Below are 20,246 nucleotides of genomic sequence, written 5' to 3' on the forward strand. Positions count from 1 at the left end.
TATCAACTAAAATTAAGTACGTAGTAATAAAATTAGTAATGTCTAATCCCTTATAAATGTATCTAAAGAACATAATCTGAGACATATATTATGTTCCTAGTTGGTAAGACTTCATGTTATTTGGTGCTGGTGCTCCTTAAAATGAAGTGAATTTAATGTAATTTTAGTCAAAATCTCAGTGAGTTTGTTGTCATTTTAAGAAGTTTGACCAATTGATTCTAAAGTTATTTAGCAGAGTAAATATTTGAGAAGAGCAACAGACTTATTTTTTTTTTTAAGAAGAACAAATGGAGGAGGAGAAGAATAACTTGTCTCGCCACATAATAAAACCTACTATAAAGAAGAAAATAGTAATTGAACATGGAAACACTAGGAAAATACTATGTAGTAAGACAGTAAACAGACTAGAGAGTCCAGGTATAATCTGTTTCCAGCCAGCCTGTCCAATCAGTAAATAAAAACAAGTCTAGAGCCTTTCAGATGCCTGAATTATGACATCTGTTCATTGGCTGACACAATATTTTAAATTTCTATGTGATGGCTCTGCATGATGGCCAATGGTTCAGTTTTGACAGTATTACCGTCCTTGTACAGAGTGTTTGTACAGTTGCTCGATCCATCGAATATACTTGTGATTACATACTGCCTTTTAGGCATATACTTTTATTCATTCCGAGTATTTATTGAGTGCCTACTATGTTCTAGACATAAGGATACAATGATGAACAAAACAGACAAGATCCTTGCACTCCTGTAGTTTACATTCTGGTGGGGCAAAGACTAATAAAGAAATAAGTAAAGGAAGAAATAATAAATTCTGTGTAGAGAAGTATAATTGGATAATATGATAGAGTGACAATATGGTTTCTTTAGATTGCATGTTAGGGAAACTATTCCATGAAGCTAACATTTAACCAAGGACTGAATGAGAAGGAGTCAGCTGTCCCATGATCATAAGAATGGTTTTTCCAGATAGGAAAGAGGTGGTGCTACATTGTGAATACAGGAATAAGTTTGGTATGCTCAAAGAACAATAAAAAAGGCCCATTATGGCTGGAGTTTAGAAAACAAAGGGGAGAGTGTTATGAGATGGGTTTGGAGAGATCAGCTGGGACCTAGATCATAAAAGCCTTTGTAAGATGATCTGAAGAGTTTGGATTTTATATTAATACAATAGAAGCTTCTGGAGCATTTTAGGTTGAGAAGCATTACCTGAGAAATCATTGAGATTTCTAAACACAGTCTTTCGTATATGTTTTATGACTTTGCACAATAGAAAGCTTAAGTCAGTGGCAATTCAGTTAAGACTAAACATTTTCCACATCTTAGATACAGATGTGCTGCAAAGGAAATCAGTAATAGTCTACAAGTATTTAAAGCTATCTCAGCAAAATCTAGGAGTTGGGGAGGTAGAAAGGCAGGAGTAAAAGCAATCTTTTTGGGGGGGCTGGTTGGGAGGGTTAAGGTGGGAGAACAAAGGCCCTTTTTTTGGAGGGGTCTTTTTTTGGGAGAAGGATTAGGACAGTTAGGGTGGGAAAATAAAAGGATTTTGAAAGTCTCATCCCATTAGGGGTACAGTATAACTCGCTTGAGGAAATAGAAAGTTGATAACATGTTACAACAGAAATAGGCAAGTATAACAATGGTTAAGAGAGGGAAAGTAACAATTCACTTGTTAAATTGCCTAGGGGGGGAAACAAATGAGTAGTAAGTTGTACAAACAGTAGTAACTTGTATCAAAATAGGAGAAAAGATGAAACAAAAAGAAATAAAAAATACAAATATAAAAACAATAAAATAAGATGAAAGGAAAACATGAAGTCTGTCAGCTGTTATAATGTAATCAGGTTGAATATACTTAATTTCTTATCTGTTACAATGTAATCAGGTTGGGTTAAACAAAATTATACTGCATCGTATACAGGAATCAGACTAAAATAATAATTTGAAAGGTATGTTTAGAGCCACAAGAGAAATGAAACAGCACCAGTGGAATTTTAATAACTTAAGGTGGAATTATAGGTTATAAGCACTAGACAGGATAAAGAGCACGTTTTATAATTGGAATATTTATAAGAGTATAACAAGTAAATGTATAAAGCTCCCCTAAAATATTTAAAATGCAGGAAGTTCTTGGTTACAACACAGTTGTGGGGGATTTTAATATATCTCTTTGAAAATTAAATTGATTCATCAGTTAAAAAAATAAGTTTGGAATAATGGATTTTAACTGTAAAATGAATACATTTATTTTATAGAAATTTACATCTTTTAACATCAGTTATAACAATGGAAAGATTAATAAAAAGACCTATGATTAAAACAAGGCAAAAGGAAAATTGAAAAACAACAGTGCTCAGATTCTGGTTTCTACCACCTCAATTAAAAGGATCATGGAGAAATAGCTGATTCTGGGGACATGTTAGTTAAAGCACAAAATGAGTATTTTTTGGTGCCAGGAAAAAAAAACCCCAAAAGGTGCTAGCTTCAGCAGCACATATACTAAAATTGGAATGATACAGAGATAATTAGTATGGGTGACAAACAAATTAGTAAAGCATTCCAAATTTATTCCATAAATTTTGTGTTATGTATATTTTACCACAGTAAAAAAAAAAAAAAGGATGGGGTCACACCAAAGAGAGGCATTGGAGCCAACTGTAAGAGCCAGTGGCCAAAACTGTAATAATTGGATTGTAACCCTAAATATAAAATAAATATCCATGAGTTGTACCGATAGAAATGAATACATAAATGATTTATTTATTGAGCTATCCTAGCAGTCTTGAAATAAACACATTCGATACAAATGCTGGATTTGCTAATAAGATTTTCCAAGCCTGCATAAAATGAACTGGGATGCAATGTTTTTTACAGAAGCATTCCAAATATGGGGAGCCTTCAGTAAGTTCATGAAAAGATTTGTATTATCTTTTAATTCTGTTTTTTGAAGTACCCTGTATATGTATATACACCCCTCTTCAGGAAGCAGAGATTAATTAATCCCACTTTTTATGAGTGTGGGCTGGATCTACTGATTTAACTTCCAAGTAGTTTATGGAAAGAGAAAATAGTAACTTTAGAATGGAGAAACCTGGCAAACACTACCTTAAGCAAGAAATCAAGATTAACAATGCCAGAGATAAGTCATGTCAATGTCATGAATCCACTGATGTGAAAGGCACTTCACTTCTGTGATAGCCTTCCCCCAAACCCACAACCTCAATCTAATTATGAGAAAACATCAGAGACCTAGATTGGGAGGTATATAAAATACCTGCTCAGTTCTCTTCCAAAGTGTCAAGGTGATGAGAATCCAATTAACTGAGAAACACTGAGGAGAGTAAGGTGACATGATGACTTAATGCAGTGGAACCTGGAACAAAAAAAGGATATTGGTGGAATAGCTGGTAAAATCCAAATAAAGTCTAGAGTGTAGTTTGATTTTTTTTGGCGGGGGGGGGGACATGTGCAATGGTGATGTAAAGGAGTACACATTAGAGAGAGATATAAGGGAATTAATTTTGCTTACTAAAAAAAAAGTTTCACAACTGAGGCCCATCTACCCTTCAGTGAACAGCTTTTGATTTTATTTAAACAATTCTGTATAGAGAAATAAAGGCTCTCCAATTCATTTATGCAGCTTGTAAAGTCTTGGGTCTAAAACTTCTACACAAAACACAAACCCTCACGAGCATTAATCTATACCCACCTGCACAGGCAGATGGCAAATGACAAGGAAGCTTCTCTGCCGCTGTGTGGTTTGGGGCGGAAAAGAAATATCCAGTTAGAAATTAGATCTCCTAGGCTTGAACTTCGTACCATTTTGGAATGTGAAATTTGTACCTTCAAGAGTTGGGACCCTCAAATCAAGAAATTAACATATTTTTATTTTAGCTCATCTAGCCAAAGTTTTTTAAAACTAAATTTTAAGGAAAAGTTTATGGCTGGAAAATTATTTGAATTCTTTTATCAAATACCACTTTCATCTTGAAATTTAGTATTCTCATGTTGAACTTCAGGTATGCTTTATTTCTGCCATTTTTTATAATTTTTAGAAAACAATTTAATTTGTCCTATTTGTATAGGAAACATGTACCAAATATTGAAAATAGGGTAGCTGTAAATTCTGGAAATATAGGGAAATATATTACAATACACGATAAGATCATGGATATTACATTATGTATTCATTGTGTTCTCATTAGCAGTGCATGATTCAGTGCTGTCAAATTGCAAAGAACACAGTGCGTAAATGCAGCATTTTTATTAATCTCTCCACATGCATTATGATTTATTTTCTCAGATGATGTATGTCAGTTATTTTTGCTGAATAAACCTGTGCTTTTAGCATACACCAGAATAAGTAATTAAGCAAGTTCAAACTGAGAAAAACGTCTGTATTTCCAGACTTTTTGGACACTTTGTAACTGTCAGATGATTTTCTTTGTTTATAATCTTTAGTATTTCAAAATATCTACTGATTGTGTAGTCCACTGTTTTAAAAATATACGATATACTCAGAATTACTAGAGAGTTTACTGTAATAGTATCATATTTTGCTTCAGATTCATTGCCTGTCTTGCATTTTAAAGTTGACCTTTTTTTTTTTTTTTTTTGATGGCTGGCCAGTATGGGGGTCTGAACCCTTGACCTTGGTGTTCTTTTTTTTTTTTTTTAAAGATGACCGGTAAGGGGATCTCAACCCTTGGCTTGGTGTTGTCAGCACCACGCTCAGCCAGTGAGCAAACTGGCCATCCCTATATAGGATCCGAACCCGTGGCCTTGGTGTTATCAGCACCGCACTCTACCGAGTGAGCCACGGGCCGGCCCGACCTTGGTGTTCTTAACACTGCACTCTAACCAACTGTGCTAACCAGCCAGCTAAAGTTGGCATTTTTACTTTTCCAAAGTGTAGAGTTATAAAAACTAGGGACTTAAAATCAGTTGCTCAATTTAAAGCTAAGACTGTGTTATATCCTCTTTAGTGTGAAAGTATATGGATTATAAAAACATGCATTTTATTTTAATCCTAATGTAGAGTAGTTAGGAGTCGAAAACCTACCTTTCTTATAGGACTATTACTACTACTGACTACATCTAAGTCAGATTCTCATCTTTATAGCTCATATCCTCACAGATCTTAAAATTCTGGCAGAGTGGAAATTGCTCATTTGTACCAGATATTGCTCTGCTCATCAGTATTTAAGAGATTTACAAGGATCCAGATTCTCGCATTGCCATTCAATAATTGTGTGACCACGGGCAAATTAGTTAATCTCATTATACCTCAGTTCCCTCATCTTTAAAGTGCCAATAATAGTGTATACCTTATAAGGTTATTGTGAGGATCAAAGAATTAAATAGGTACAAAATGCTTAGAAGAGTACCTGGTGCATGATGCTTGATATTTGCTAACTGCTGTTACAAGTACACTACTGTCACCACTCTTATTTTCTTTTTGAGTCATTATAATATTTTGTTTCCAATTTAAGTGCTTTGACTTCCAAAAATGTAAGAGTATGAAATCCTTGCAAGAAAATTCCTTTGGGCTTTTTTTTTAATTGAACTGATTGCATTACTCTGTAGTGAATAGAAAATACTGATCACTAGTGTGAATAGATTTACAAATAAATAGAATAGCCTCTTTTATTTTTAATTTGCTGGTTAAATAAAATGGGAATATTTTTAGAAGCTTTTATTTTGGTTGGGAAAATGTCTAGCTATTGTAGCTCCCTAGTTTTTTGCACTTCTTGAGATTTTCCTTATATAATGCTTTTATCTCATAATTAGCTATGGGATTTTTGCATTTTCTCAAAATCAGTATATATTTGGACTTGTATAGATATAGTATTTAGGACCCTTAGTTACTCGGCTTATGTTTAAAATCCTTGAAATTTATTATATGTGGAGTCTGATAAGTAATTTAATATTCTAAAACAAGTGTATATACATCCCCTACAATAATGTGGACATATTACAAGACTGAAATACTTGTTCCATGATTGCTGGTTTTGTACATAACACTTTTTGTAGTGATTTTGGAATTGTCCTTGAGACCAATATCTTATTCAACATTTATTTATTTATTGGTTTTAAACAACTAAAAAACACAGCAAAATTAGGCAAATTGAGCGTTGAGTAATTCTTTATTCAAAAATATGTGTGGCTGTAAAGGATTATGAGATTTTTAATTGATTTTTATAAATTGATTAAGAAAGCAGTTCCAAAAGAAAAATTCCAAAAGTTTGTGCTTCCAAAGTAACTGCTTTGAAAGGACAATAATTTGGCTTTATTTATTAAATATTTATTCAATAGTCTGCCTATTGTGGGCTCTGATAGATTGACAATCTATGTAAAATAGTCACTGCTGTTAGGTATCTTATAATGTATTAAGCTTTAGTATGTTCGTGTAATATCGTTTTATTTTATAGTATCACTTTTTTAAATATAGAAGCTATGGTTTTCTTTTATTAAACATATTGTAAGTATTCCCTTAACTTTTTCTTTTTGAAAACTACATTTTCTGTTAGAATAAAACTATACATTTCCTTTTCTAGGAAAGAATACCCACCTCATGTCCAAAAAATGGAAACTAATCCTGTAAGGTTAAGTCGGCCCCAAGGTGTTGGTAAGTGTGTGGTTTTATTTGTAAACCTGAGAAGGGTTTTTAAGTTGTTGCATGAAAGGTACAAGTAGAGATATAACACTGGCTTTAGAATATTCCTAGGTGTGGTAGAAATATGTAGGAAACCATTTTTTATAACTGATAAGAGAATTTAACTGTGTCCTAATATCATCAGGGAATGATTGCACAGTCAGGTGATTACTGTTTGAAATCTGTGATTATATTAGCATTTTTGTTATGTTACAATCCAAATATTAATTATAGGTGAGCTATAGCTTTGAAATTGTGTTTTATATTGAACTATGTTATAATGTTATATTATGTAATTTTCTTTATTTAATGGTTTTGATCCTAAAATTTAGAATGCATTAGAGAACTACTCAATTAAAAAGAGAACATACTTGATACAACTGTATTAATAGTAGATGTTGGAAAACCAATGTGAGTAGAAATTTGTATTTGTATTGAAGCAATTTTTAAAATATACTGGCATTATATTTAATGCAAATAACATTTATGAAAATATTTCACCATCAAATCGATTGTCGTTGTCTGCAATAGTGATTCTAAATGTGTGTCCATGTTGTTTGTCCCAGGCCTTTGCTTATTTAAATAGCTCTGGTGGCTCTTAGTTCTAAAATCTAATGTTTTTAATCAATAGGTTTTCCTGATAGCCAAGAGTTTGTTTTTTAAAACACCCACATTCTTTTTCTGTTTTGGGTGAAAAATCTTTTGCACATGTATTTAGCATGTCTCTATTTTATAAAGAGAATATTCCAAACTTAGTTTCATCCTTTTTTAATAACTTACAATTACTACAAATGTGAATTATTATACTTTGCAATGCGTAGATTATGCTCACTGAGTTTTAAGTTTAGTAATAGTGACAACCCTCTGCAACATTCATTCTGTTATACCTTAAATCTTACTCTTACTCTGTACTAGATGCTGAGTCAAACGCTCTACATTCACTATTTACTTTTATTCTAGCTCCCTATCCAAGATCCCTATAAGCTAAATTCATCTTTTACCTGCATTTTGTACAGAGGAGGAAACTGAGACACGGAGGGAATACATAACTTGCTCAAGGATACAGAGCTAGCAAATGGCAGAGCTGGTATTGGAACCCAGGTCTGTTTGATGCTAAGTCCCATCATCTTAACCACTGTGCTTTACTCTTTTTTTGCTCAGTCACGAAGAAAGTTATGTCTAATCATCAGAGAAGAACTGTACAACAAGTGTTATTACTTCCACTTTACAAATCCATTTCAGAGAGGTTAAGTAATTTGGACCCTTAATATGGTTTTAGATGACAGTCAGCCAGGCTTGTTACAAATAATTTTTAAAGTTTATTCACAGCATTCATTAAGTAGATAAGAACAATCTTTTTGTTAACTTTTAACTGAAATAATTTTAGACTTACAGAAAAGTTACAAAAGCAGTACAGAGAAGTGCCTGTTTACCCTTCACCCAGCATTCCCTAATGTTAACATCTCTCTAATCATAGTGCATTTATCAAAACTAAGAAATTGACATTGGTATAAGATTCTTAACTAAGCTATAGATCTTATTCACATTTCACCAGTTTTTCACTAATGTCCTTTCTCTGTTCCAGGATCCAGTCTGGAATTCCACATTGCATTTAGTTGTCATGTTTTCTTAGTTTCCTTGACAATATTGAAGACTGCTAGTCAGTTGCTTCAAATAATGCCTCTCAATTTGGGTCTGATGTCGTTGTCTTATGATTAGATTGAGACTAAGCATTTTTGGCAAGACTTCCACAAAAGTGATGTCATGCCCTTCTCAGTGCATTATATCAGGGCTTTCATGATGTTGGTATGTCTTACTACTGATGATATTAGCCATGATTACTTGGTTAAGATAGTTTCTGCTGGGTTTCTTCACTGTAAAGTTACTATTTTTCCCTTGATACTTAATAAAGATCTTGGAAGAGATACTGAGACTATGCAGATATCCTGTTTCTCCTCCAACTTTGACCCACTGATTTTAGTATCCATTGTTGGATCTTTCTGGCAACAATTACTGCTTGATGTTTGTCTAAGGGATGATTTTCTATTTTCTTCATTTTTATCACATTTATTTATTAGGATTATTTTGTAGGTAAGAGCCGTGTCTTTTCTATTTGTTTGATTATGTCTGTGGACTCATGGTTAATAAATGAGGTTCATATAGGTAGTACTTATAAATGTCAGGAGAGGGATACTGGTATATTTAATTTGTAAACTTGTTTTCAGCTTCTTTTGTGTTAGATAGGTAGGTACATGTATGCTTGCGTTTAGGAGAAATATCAATGTTATAATAATACTGCATATATTGTTGCATGAAAATCGCATTTTATTTTATGATATCCTTTGGAGATAGTTTTTAAAGTATTGAGATTTCAAAGCCCAGGAATACTAGTTAGCTATCATAGCACCTGGAATAATTATCTTCTAAGAATTAATCACGGTCTGTCTGTAGTTCTTAACACCAAAGGTGATTTTCTTTGTTATTCTTTTTGCCCGCTTTGTTTTGTTTTTATTTTGGTGGGTTTTTTTTTTTTTTTTTGGCAGCAGGCCAGTATGGGGATCTGAAGCCCCCTTTATTTTGAAGAGGCACTTAATATGAATTTTTATAAGTTATATTCATGCATCAGCACTTACTAGCATGGATAAGCTGTTCCTTAGTATAAAATTAAGGCTTGTAAACCATTAAGTATAATTTTTGGTCAGACCATATGTCCTGTTGCTTTTTTGTCAGGTATTCTTTTTAAATTTTTCTAAATAAAGTAGAATAACAACTATATAACTGAATATTAAGATCTCCAATTTTTTCCCCTACCTACTCTTCCTTTTGTTTCTTAAACTTCCTTTTTGTTTTTCAGCCTGTTTTTTGTATCCTTTTTAAAGAGAATAAACATTATGTGCTGTATCTGAATATACGTTTAATTACATTTTTAATATAGTTACATTATGTGATTTCAGCTCAATCACCTGATTTAGCACTATTTAACTCACATGTGCGGAAGAGAAATACCCCTCACTCTCAACCAGGCAGGGCAGCTGCTTTTAGCATTTTAATGTACGATTTTCCTAACCTTTTTTATGCATATATATATACCTTTTTTTGTTATGCATTCATACTTTGTATACTGTTCTGTGACTTGCTTTTTGACTTATTATGATATTGTTTAGTTTATACACTCTAATTAAAAGATACTGGAATAAAAAAAAAAAAAAAAGAAAACACAACACTCAAATATCAAAAAAAAAAAAAAAAAAGATACTGGAATGTCAGAGGAAAAGTAGCATGGAAAACACAATTAAAGGAAATTTGTGAATCAAATGGATAAGTTTACCGTTGAGGACTTCCTTACAACTTAATATTTCTAGTCTCAGTAATCATTTTTTAGTGAATGCCGTAATTTAAGTTGTTTTCAGTGTTTTGATGTTATAAATACTATGATTACTGTACTAGTACATATGTGTATTTTGTCTATTTTCTTATGTTAAATCCCTAGAAATAAAATTGCAGGGGCAAAGATTATGCATATTAAGTCTTGATATGTTACTGCCAAAATGCCTGTGTAAAAGTTGTCAGCTCCCAACAGAGAGTACTGGGAGTATACTTGTTTTTGCCTGCTTTTCAGCAACATCAGATATCATTCTTTTAGGCTTTGCCAATCTAGTCAAAATATGGTTTTTTTTTTCACATTTCTTTCATTACTGATGAGGCATCTTATATGTTCAATAGCCATTTGAATTTATTTATGTCTGCCCATTTGTTTATTGTGTCATTTGCATATTTATTGCTTATTAAAGGTTATTATAAATTAGAGATAACAATTCTTTGTCATCTGATGCAGGTATTTTTCTATTTTGTATTTTTTCTTTTCCTTTTTTTCTAGTGTTATCAAATAGTACATTTTAATTTGGTGTAGTCAAATCTGTTTTTAAAGTTAGGTTTACTTCTTTAGGGTCATGTTTAGGAAAGTTTTTCCTACCCTGGAATTCTAAAATTATTCACCTTTATTTTCAAGTACTTCTAGTTTTATTTTTATTTATTTATGTTTGTATTTAAATCATTTTTGTTTCTAACAGCATTCTTTGATTTATTAACTTTGTTTCCCCTCAGTGTATTTGGGTGAATGTTCAGGAATGCCTACTAAAATATTGAATAAATTGCTCGAGTAATCAATTTCAACTGTATTTTTTCCTCCTGTTTTTGGAATGTCAAGTCTTTTTTAAACTAGCTTATTTTGCAAATATATTTGTAAGCTTTCCACTGATACCTTAAAGTTAGGTATGATTTATTAATTCAAGCTTGCCTCATACCCCTATACCATGACAGTGTCTGTTCTCAGGAAGCTCAACGGCTAGAGAGACCACAGACTTGTAAACACATTGCTGTACAATTTCAAAGCACTATATAGAAACAAAGGCAAAATGTTGTGGTATCATAAAGGAGTGGTCACTGACCCTTTCTGGAGGTTGACTTAAATCTTCACCAAAGAAGTGAGTAATGCTGAGTTTTGGCTAATTGGAGTTTCGCAGACCAAGTCGGGGAGGAAAAGCTTTGCAAGTAAAGTGAATGGAATGCAAAGGCACAATGGGTGAAAGAGCCTCACATATTTGAATAAGTAATGTATTTTGTTGGAGAATTGGTAGAGGATGGCCACAGATGAAGCTATAGAGGTAGGTTATTATGCTAAAGAGTTTTCACTAAATTCTGTAGGCCAGAGGTATAGCATATAGCCAAGTGATTTTTAAGGAGGTTATAATGAGAATGTGGTACATTACTTTAATTTTTATATTGAAAATCAGTCATAGTAGCACCTGCATGATGGAGAAAACCAACCATGTTTCTAGTTTGTCTTTGTTCCCTCATGTTCTTTCCCAATTAGTCCCCACCCTGCCCTCTAAATGGTAGCCATTCTGATTATTCCTAGCGTAGATTAATTTTCCCTGTTATAGGACTTCATATAAATGGAATAATACAGTTTGTACTCTTTTATGTAAGGCCTCTTTCATTCAGAATAACTTTTTTGAGATTCATCTATTTTGTTGCATGCATCAGTAGTTTTTTCCTTTTTAGCTTTCCATTGTATGAATGTACCAATTTATCCATTTTCCTCACGATGAACACTTGGTTGTTTCCAGTGTGTGTCTATTATGAATAAAACTGCTATGAACATTCTTGTTATGAAGGATCTTTTTTATAAAACTTGTTTTTTAAAATGTATTATATGTATCCAACCTATATATAGGTCATTCTTACTTTTCTGATAATATCTTGCATATTCTCACCTTTTCTGCTATCTCATTTATCTAGAAATAGTATAGTATATTTAAAAAGACATTGAGCTAGAAAATTCAGCAGGGAGTATCCTAATTGGTATTCTTCCTTTGTGGTCTTGGGTAAGCATTCTGTGTTCTCTTCCTCATTTCTAAAAGAGGAGTTCAACTAAAGCAGGAATGTCATATAGGTTTCATCTCAAGTATCTCCCTGAAGTAATCTGTTGAGGATTTGGAGGCTATGTTAGGGTTTAGCAAAAATCAGCTCTGTGATTAGTAAGCTAGTAAAACTTGTACTTGTTAAGTATTTGCCATCCTTGGACCAGTCAAGTCGTAAGTCTTTTGCCATTTTATGTTTCTGATATAATTTGAGACTAGTTAATTTTTACTTGAATTATCGTCTTCTCAAATGATTCTTTTTTTTTTTTTTTTTACATAGAAGATAGAATCCTAATGGAATTTAACCCTGTTGTTCACATTTTTATGCTTTTTATTGTCTCTTTATGGCACTACTGTGGTCTCCTGTAATACTGTCAGTCATTTGCCATACCTGTACATCACATTGGTTTTGAAAGTTTCATCTTAAAATTCTTAATCATGTCATTTCTTGCTTTTTCTGTCTCTTTAGAGCCTTATAGATAACCTCGATTTAGGAATCAAGATTTTTAATATCATTTTTCTGTATCTATTATCAATAAAAATCCTCAATTATCTCAAACATTGGGCCACTTGTTTCTGCCTTTGTTAGTTATGATGGGTGGTAGACAAAATTACAGACATAATGAGATAGCTGTGGTGGAGAGAAGAGTATAATTATATGAGGAGTCTTCAAAAAGTTCATGGAAAGATATATATTACCTTTTAATTTCATTTTTCCACAAACTTTCTGAAGTTCCCTCATTTAATCAAGAATGAAGCGATTCTGGTTTTTTAAATGTCAGTCTCTAAGTAGGGTCTGGCAGAAAACATTAGACACGTATTTCAGCAAAATGATGTGTGGCTCATAGAGATTAGTAAAATATGTTTGTAAGGCAAAAGCTTTCCTTTGTATACATTATAGAATTTAGTAAGGCCAAAAACACTTTTTTGGGGGGGAACCCATGTGTTTAAGACTATTTTACTATAAATTAGAGTGTGCAAATAATTGGTGTGTGTTCCAGATAAATGTGTTTGTATATTTCTGAATTCCAAAACGTTATCTTCCTCCTTTTTTATTTATAGTGCCACATTGTAGCTCTTAAATAACCACTTATATAGAAATTGCTTTTTTATATCTGATCAATCAACAGTTACACTTGTAGAAATAATAACTAACACCTGAATGCCCTCGACTGGCGCAGCTTCTCTGTAACCTCAGATGTTAGATCTTGGGAGAAAAAATGGAGCACCTTTCAGTTCCTCTGTCTGCCTGGAAGCTAAGTCCTTGTGGTTCTGGATAAGAGTGTTAATCATTATCTCTGTGTGGCAAAGTTTATGCCATTTTCAGAGATGACATAGTAACAGCATCTCTCTCCCCCCATGCCTGTGATTTCTTTTTTTATGTTTCATATAGTTTTATCTTTTTCATGTGACTCAACCTAGTAAACATTTGTCTAGCTCTTGTGCAGTTTCTAGATGCTGGGAAAGCACATGACTAAAACATGATTTCTGCCCTTTTGGAGCTGACAATGTAATGGGGGAAACAGACCAGTACAAATAAATACAATACAATAAAATGAATGCTAATATAAGTACAGATAAAGTACTGTGGACACGTCAGGGATTGCTTAATTGTCCCTAGGGTGGGGCAGAGGCAACTTCTTAACAAAGAAGGGTTTGAATTCATCAGGTAGGGAGGGCTTTGCTTGTGAAGAGAACAGCATACGTAAGAGGGTGAAAGAGAAAACACCCTGGAGAAATGCACCCCTTTGAGGTAATGTTTGTACGTAAGACTAGAACAGCATGAACTTTTGCTTGCCAAGAGATGAGGTTTAGTTAAGAGTATTTCCTTAGCTACTAAAATCATGGAAAGATTTTAAGTATTAGAATGACAGTGTCACATTTTTGTGTTAGAGTACTTTTGCACTAGTGGGGAAAGATTTGAAGGGAGCAAAATTGGAGAGAGATACCAGTTTAGGCAAGAGTTAAGCATCTTAAATGTACTGGCAATGGGGTTGTAGAGGAGAGAATGAATTTACGAGTGATTAGAAAGTAGAATTCCCTTGAAAGTGAGGAGGGAAGGATGAGGAGTAGTCAACGATTACTTAAATTTCTAGCTTTGGTGTCCAGGAAAATAGAGGTGCAAAGGCTGAGAGAGTGATAATCATTTAGTGAAATTCTGTATGATTACACTAAGCAAGAATATTTGTATAGGTTTTTTAAGACAGTATTATATGTCAAATTAAATATTAGATACTGTTGACTTATGTGTATGTAATTTCCTGATTTTAAAAAATCAAAAGAGAGGATATTAAAGATAGGAAAACAGAAGCATTTAACAAAGTTGAGATTATGCAGGTAAGCAGGTAGATTTTGGTGTGTAGATTCATTAGTTTTAGTTCTGGAAACCTGTTTTGGTCTCTTGCATAATTAAACCTTTGCTGATGAGTCAGTTGTGGTAAATTTTAAATTATCCTGTTTTGGAGTTCATCAAATCATTTAAAAATTCTAGTTATATCCTTAATAAATTATTAAATTTACATAGAAAAATAATGAGGAAAATTCTCTTTTATATTTCTTTTACTTAAAAAACCATTAGCTTGAGAATTAGTTTTCTTTATTTAAACAATTGTAACCAGATTTTTCTCATTACTAATCTAAGAAGAGTAACTAACGTCGAGTGAAAAAAAGGATATATGGTTCAGCACAGGAAGTGCTTCTGTTGCCTTAGTAGAACAGAATAAGCTGAAAAGAATATTGGTACACCTGATGAAGTGGTTCACAGTGTGGAGATCTTGCTGAGGAGAGAAAGGTAGACAGAAGTAGCCAGGGTATAAACTAGTATTTTTCCGTAGCACAGATCATGAGGAATTTATAAAATTTAATTTCAGTATTTTTGTTTTTTCTCCCTCCTTTAGAACGTATAATCAAGAAAACAGAAGAGTCTGAATCTCACATGGAGCCTGAAATTAAGAGGAAGGTACAACAGAAACGGCACTGTAGTACATATCAGCCTTCTTCTCTGTCTCCTGCTCCAAAAAAATGTTTAACCAATTTAGAGGTAGGTAGAGAAGTTGTTGTTTGTTACTAAGCAGATGGCATTTTTATTAATATTACTTTCAGTACTTTTTAAATCCTTGCTGATCTTTTATCATAGGACAAGAAGAGACCTAGAACAATTATTTAGGCAAACTTTTGCCTTCAATAAAGACCATTTTTTACCTGTCCGAAGTATAGAAAATATTTTTTTTCTGGAAAGAATTTATCAGTGCCTCCCTCCAAATATTCCAAATAATTGCTTTCAACTAGAAGTTTTTTGAAATAGTTTACAATTTATAGAAAAGTTGAAAAAAAAAAAATAGAAAGGTATATCCACACATTCTCCTCCCAGATTTCCATTTTTCACATTTGCTTTATTGTCCTCCCTCCCTGTGCCTTTCTTCCTCCCCACCCCCCATATTTGTGTGTGTGTATGTATGCATTTTCTGTACCATTTGAGTACAAGTTACAGGCATGATGCCCATTTACCATCTAATACTTTAGTGTGTGGTTTTGGTGTTTTTTTAAAAAACAGTTGGGAGGGGGATATTCTCCTGTATAATCAGAGTGTAGCTATCAAAATCAGAAAATTTACACTGATCCAAAATTATCATCTAATCCACAAATCCCCTTCACATTTCACCTAAATCATGTCCTTTTGGGGTTCAGGATCATGTGTTAAGTTTAATCGCTGTGAATCTTGAATTATTCCATAGTCTTCCCTTGTCTTTCATAACCTTAATATTTGTGAGGAATATAGGCCACTTACTTTGTACCTCAAGTTTGTTTGTCCGATATTTCTTCATAATTTATATACATTTTTCAAGAACACCTCAGAAGTAATGCTATAATCTTTTCATTGCATCATATTAGGAGAAACGTTGTTGATTTTGACATTAATGATGATATTAACTTTTACCTTGTTTAAGAATGTTCGGGGTGGGGAGAAGATATAACAACCACAATTACTTGAAGTTGATAACGACAAGCAAACAGAAAGGACATTGTTGTGGGGGAGGGAGGAGAGGGAGGAGGTAGGAAGGTTTTGGTAAGGGGCAACAATAATCAACCACAGTGTATATCAACAAAATAAAAGTTAAAAAAAAAGAATGTTCTCTTCTAGATTTCTGCACTGTAAAATTAATAGCTATTTCTATACTCTTTTATTAATACAACTTCTAACATAAAGTAGAGCTTTTCTTTATCTCACATTTCCTTATTTATATCAGCATGGACACATGGATTCTTATTTTACTCAAAAGTGTTATAGTCTCTAACGTTTATTTAATTTTATGCTTACTCATATTGTACCAGACTTGGTCCATGCGAGTCCCTTCAAGCTGTCTGTCTCCTGTTTCTTTTTGACATCATTCTTTGAGTACTTCTTCACTTTTTGGTATAACAAGATGGTCTAGATTTATCTTCTATTTCACTGTCTTAATCCTAGAGTCAAACATTTCTCCAAGCAGCTTCCTTTAAGTTTCCTTAAGTGGAGGGAAGATATTTGGGCTCATTGATACTGGGTGTCATTGTTTTTAGGCCCTCTCAGTGGAAAGAGCTAGGAATTTGTGTGTGTATGTATTAATATTTAATACATATTAAAATGCATGAGTTAACACTGCTCTAATTCTAGTTCAACACCACAATGTTTATTTTAGTCTTTTCCACTATGTGTTTATAACTCCCTCTTCTGGCAATGAAAAACCTTATCCCATCAGCCCCAGTGTATTTACTTATGTGATCAGTCTCCTGGCATGTCAGCCTAAGTGTGCACAGCTCAGGCCATCGGGGCATCCCCACTGCTTGGTCCAGGTAAAGGAGAAGGAAAGAGGAAGAAAGCACCTCCCTATACACAACATCCTTTCTCTACTGGGCATGCCAGCTGAAAACCTCAGAATTTTTTTTTTTTGATGCTAAAGTAAATCTTCCTTCTTTTACTCTTTACTCCTATGCCATTTATTCTTATTTTCTTCTTAGTGAAGATAAAGAATCGTAGCCAGCCTCTATGTAGTCTTTAATTCGTGAACAAGGTTAGTGGTTTTTTTTCTTTCCATGTATAGTCTGTGAAATGCCGTACTATGTACTGGTTGTAAGAAAACAATATCTTTAAATTTAATAGAATTAAACATCTTTAGGACATTTAATAAAAATAACATTGTCTCAGTAGTGTCTCATCAAAGACAGGATCATTCTTATTAAGTATAGTTGGTTATTATTTATGTCTAGAGACTTGAAAATAGTATGTGATATCTAATTTGGAATTATTGTATTTTGTAAAAGTTTTCCACCTACCAAAAGGGAGGAAATGGCGATTTTAATCAATTTTGTTTTCAAAAGGAATTATATTTAAAATTTTTATGAAAATGTACTATTTTACATATACTTTACTAAAACTAGTTGAGCAGCTTTGAGAGTCTAGTTTGTAGATAGCTAAGTTAATAAAATTCTTAATCTCTAATTTTTCCTCATGGAAAATTTAATGTATTATTCAATTCAGTTGATCCTTATTTTGTTCCTGATTGTTATAAATAGTTCCAAGATATGTGTTTCTTAGCTGATGAAAAGCATATATCAATAGTTCAGGATATAGTTCCTTTTATATTTTAGTACTGGGAATTTTAATAGTAGAGATGTGCTATTTCTGTTTTAGTGTCAGTTTTATAAAAGGAAATATCTGAAAGTATCACTTTTCCATGGAGTTTTGTCATTTAAATATGTCCTAATTATCTTTATTACAGAAAATAAAATATTGGAACCAGTCAATACTCAGCTTGATCATATTCTCAGATTCTTAAAGACAGAATTAGCTTACAGATCTCATGGTAGCCATGGTTGTCATGCTGGAGGGAGAGGGACTTAATTTTGAGACTTTTTTGGGGTTCCTTGATGTTGAAATAAAATGCCAAAATCTTTTATTTCTTTTGTTCTTTTGGAACTTAAAGTGTCTGAACAGCGTGAATGTTGTCCAAAATGTGGAAAAGAAAATCAGACCAAATGCCAAAGTTGTATTCTTTTTCCTAAGGATTTGCAAAGAAATTGCAGACAAGCTATAACTTTGAATGAATCTACTGGACCATTATTAAGAACATCAATTCATCAGAATTCTAGAGGACAGAAATCACAAAACCCAGGATTAACAACCAAGAAGTTTTATGGCAACAGTGTGGAAAAGGTTCCAGTTGATATTATTGTGAATTGTGATGACAGCAGACGTAATTATTTACAGACTAATGGAAGAGCTGTTTTGCCTGGGGCAAAAATACCCAAAATTGCAAACTTGAAAGAAAGGAAAACAAGCCTGTCAGACCTAAGTGATCCAAGTAAGTATTTTGCTGCCTTTAATATTGCTTATATCAGCCCAGTATTTTTATGTAGATTTTTAATGACTGAGCCTATTTGAGAAGTATAGTTTTAATAGATATCTTCTTGTATTAGTTATGTAAACATAGACCATGGCCCCAGTCTTACAAGTGCCAGTTATGTCCATTCTTCTGACTTTGGCCAAATTAATTTAATCTCTCTAATCTCTCTAATTTGTAAATGTGTGTATTTCCTGCTGATAGTGTTTTTGAGAGAATAAATGAAATAACATATAAAGTATCTTAACATAGCTCAGTAAAATATTTGACACATAGAAAGGACTCAGTGAAAATTAGTTCCCTTACCACTTTGTTCCTTCCCTAAATCTTTTTCATACCTTGGATACATGTGTACCTGTGTGTATGTGTGTGGAATGCAGTCCTGTTTGTAATAAATAGCAAGAGATTGGAAACAATTGGGGATGGGCTAAACAAAGTATAAAATATTGTAAAGGGAAGGAAGGATCTGTTATAATACTGTGTAGAGTGATTACCAGTATCTTTAAGTGAATAAAGCAAGGTGCAGACAAGAATATACTATACAGAGTGGGAGAGTGAATATAGTTTCTTTTAAAAAATAGAAAGATAACCAAAAACTAGTAGAAAAGGTGGTTGGGGAGGAGGGGAACAGTGTAGGCATTAGGAATAGATACTACGTTTCTCCAAATGTTCTTTCTTTTATAGATTGGACTTTAGAACCTTGTAAATGTTTTACATAATTATAGAACAAAAAAATCAAAAAAATTTTTAAACAAAAGAACAAATTTAAAAACAAAATGAAACAAACTTAATTATATACAAGGGTACTTCGGAAAGTTCGTGGAAAAATGGAATTAAAAGATAATACGAATATTTCTACGAACTTTTTGAAGACTCCTTATATTTACTTGGTGGCTTGAGCACTGAGAATTACTTCGAATGAATTTAAATTAATGTTGTGGCTGTCTCCACTCCTGATTTGATATATTAAGGTTAAATAGAACTGCAAAGAAATCCTCAGCATATTAAGAAATATTGTTATTAATAATAGTATTATCAGGAGTTAAGAGGAGGGAGGGTGTTTTTTAGACATACACATATTGATAAAGCAAATAAGTAATTATATTATTGTCTCTAGAAACAAAGTTTTCAGCGTTAGAGGAAAGGAATACAAAAGTAAAAATAAAAGAAGTAAAAGTCTTATAACTTTAAATTTGAATTGGAGATAATAGTATGAACTTACATTTCTCTTATTTATAAAGTACATATTTCCTAGCTTTACCCACAGAAAACAGTAAACAACGCTAGTATAGAAATGAGCAACCTTAGTTCTATTTATGTTTTTAAATACCATTTTTTACCAAAAATAACCAGAGCTTCTTAGAGAAATAGCTAAATCCAGGTCTGGAGCCTGAAATGTATGAGTTAAATCTAGATTGTCTAGTCATAACAGGAAGCACGGAAGCAGTCAGAAACTACTGTGGACATGTCAAAAGGACACAGGAGCTAAAATGAAAGGGCTCCCACAGACCATTAATGGGAACTGGAGTCACAGAAAGAATCATGACTATTAGTCATTGAAATATGTCAAAATATTAAAATTAATTAGTTCATTATTTATTTATTTTTTTTTTAATTTTATTTTGTCGATATACATTGTGGCTGATTATTGCTCCCCATCACCAAAACCTCCCTCCCTTCTCCCTCCCCCCTCCCCCCCAACAATGTCCTTTCTGTTTGCTTGTCGTATCAACTTCAAGTAATTGTGGTTGTTATATCTTCTTCCCCGCCACCCCCCCCCCGGTTGTG

The 20,246-nt window shown here is 32.9% G+C and overlaps 1 protein-coding gene and 1 pseudogene across 4 annotated transcripts in view; both read left to right on the top strand.

Annotated features, from left to right (window-relative positions):
• Positions 1 to 20,246, top strand: part of SENP6 (SUMO specific peptidase 6) — a 106,878-nt gene that overhangs the window by 39,531 nt on the left and 47,101 nt on the right. For all 4 annotated transcript variants that reach the window (XM_063097358.1, XM_063097355.1, XM_063097356.1 and 1 more), the window contains 3 exons: positions 6,561 to 6,631; positions 14,979 to 15,121; positions 18,122 to 18,419. In XM_063097358.1, coding sequence (XP_062953428.1) covers positions 6,561 to 6,631; positions 14,979 to 15,121; positions 18,122 to 18,419 — 512 coding nt within the window. The remainder of the gene's footprint in view (positions 1 to 6,560; positions 6,632 to 14,978; positions 15,122 to 18,121; positions 18,420 to 20,246) is intronic.
• Positions 2,479 to 2,572, top strand: LOC134379350 (U6 spliceosomal RNA; annotated as a pseudogene).

This window comes from Cynocephalus volans, chromosome 5, assembly GCF_027409185.1.
Source record: "Cynocephalus volans isolate mCynVol1 chromosome 5, mCynVol1.pri, whole genome shotgun sequence".
Lineage (NCBI taxonomy): Eukaryota > Metazoa > Chordata > Mammalia > Dermoptera > Cynocephalidae > Cynocephalus > Cynocephalus volans.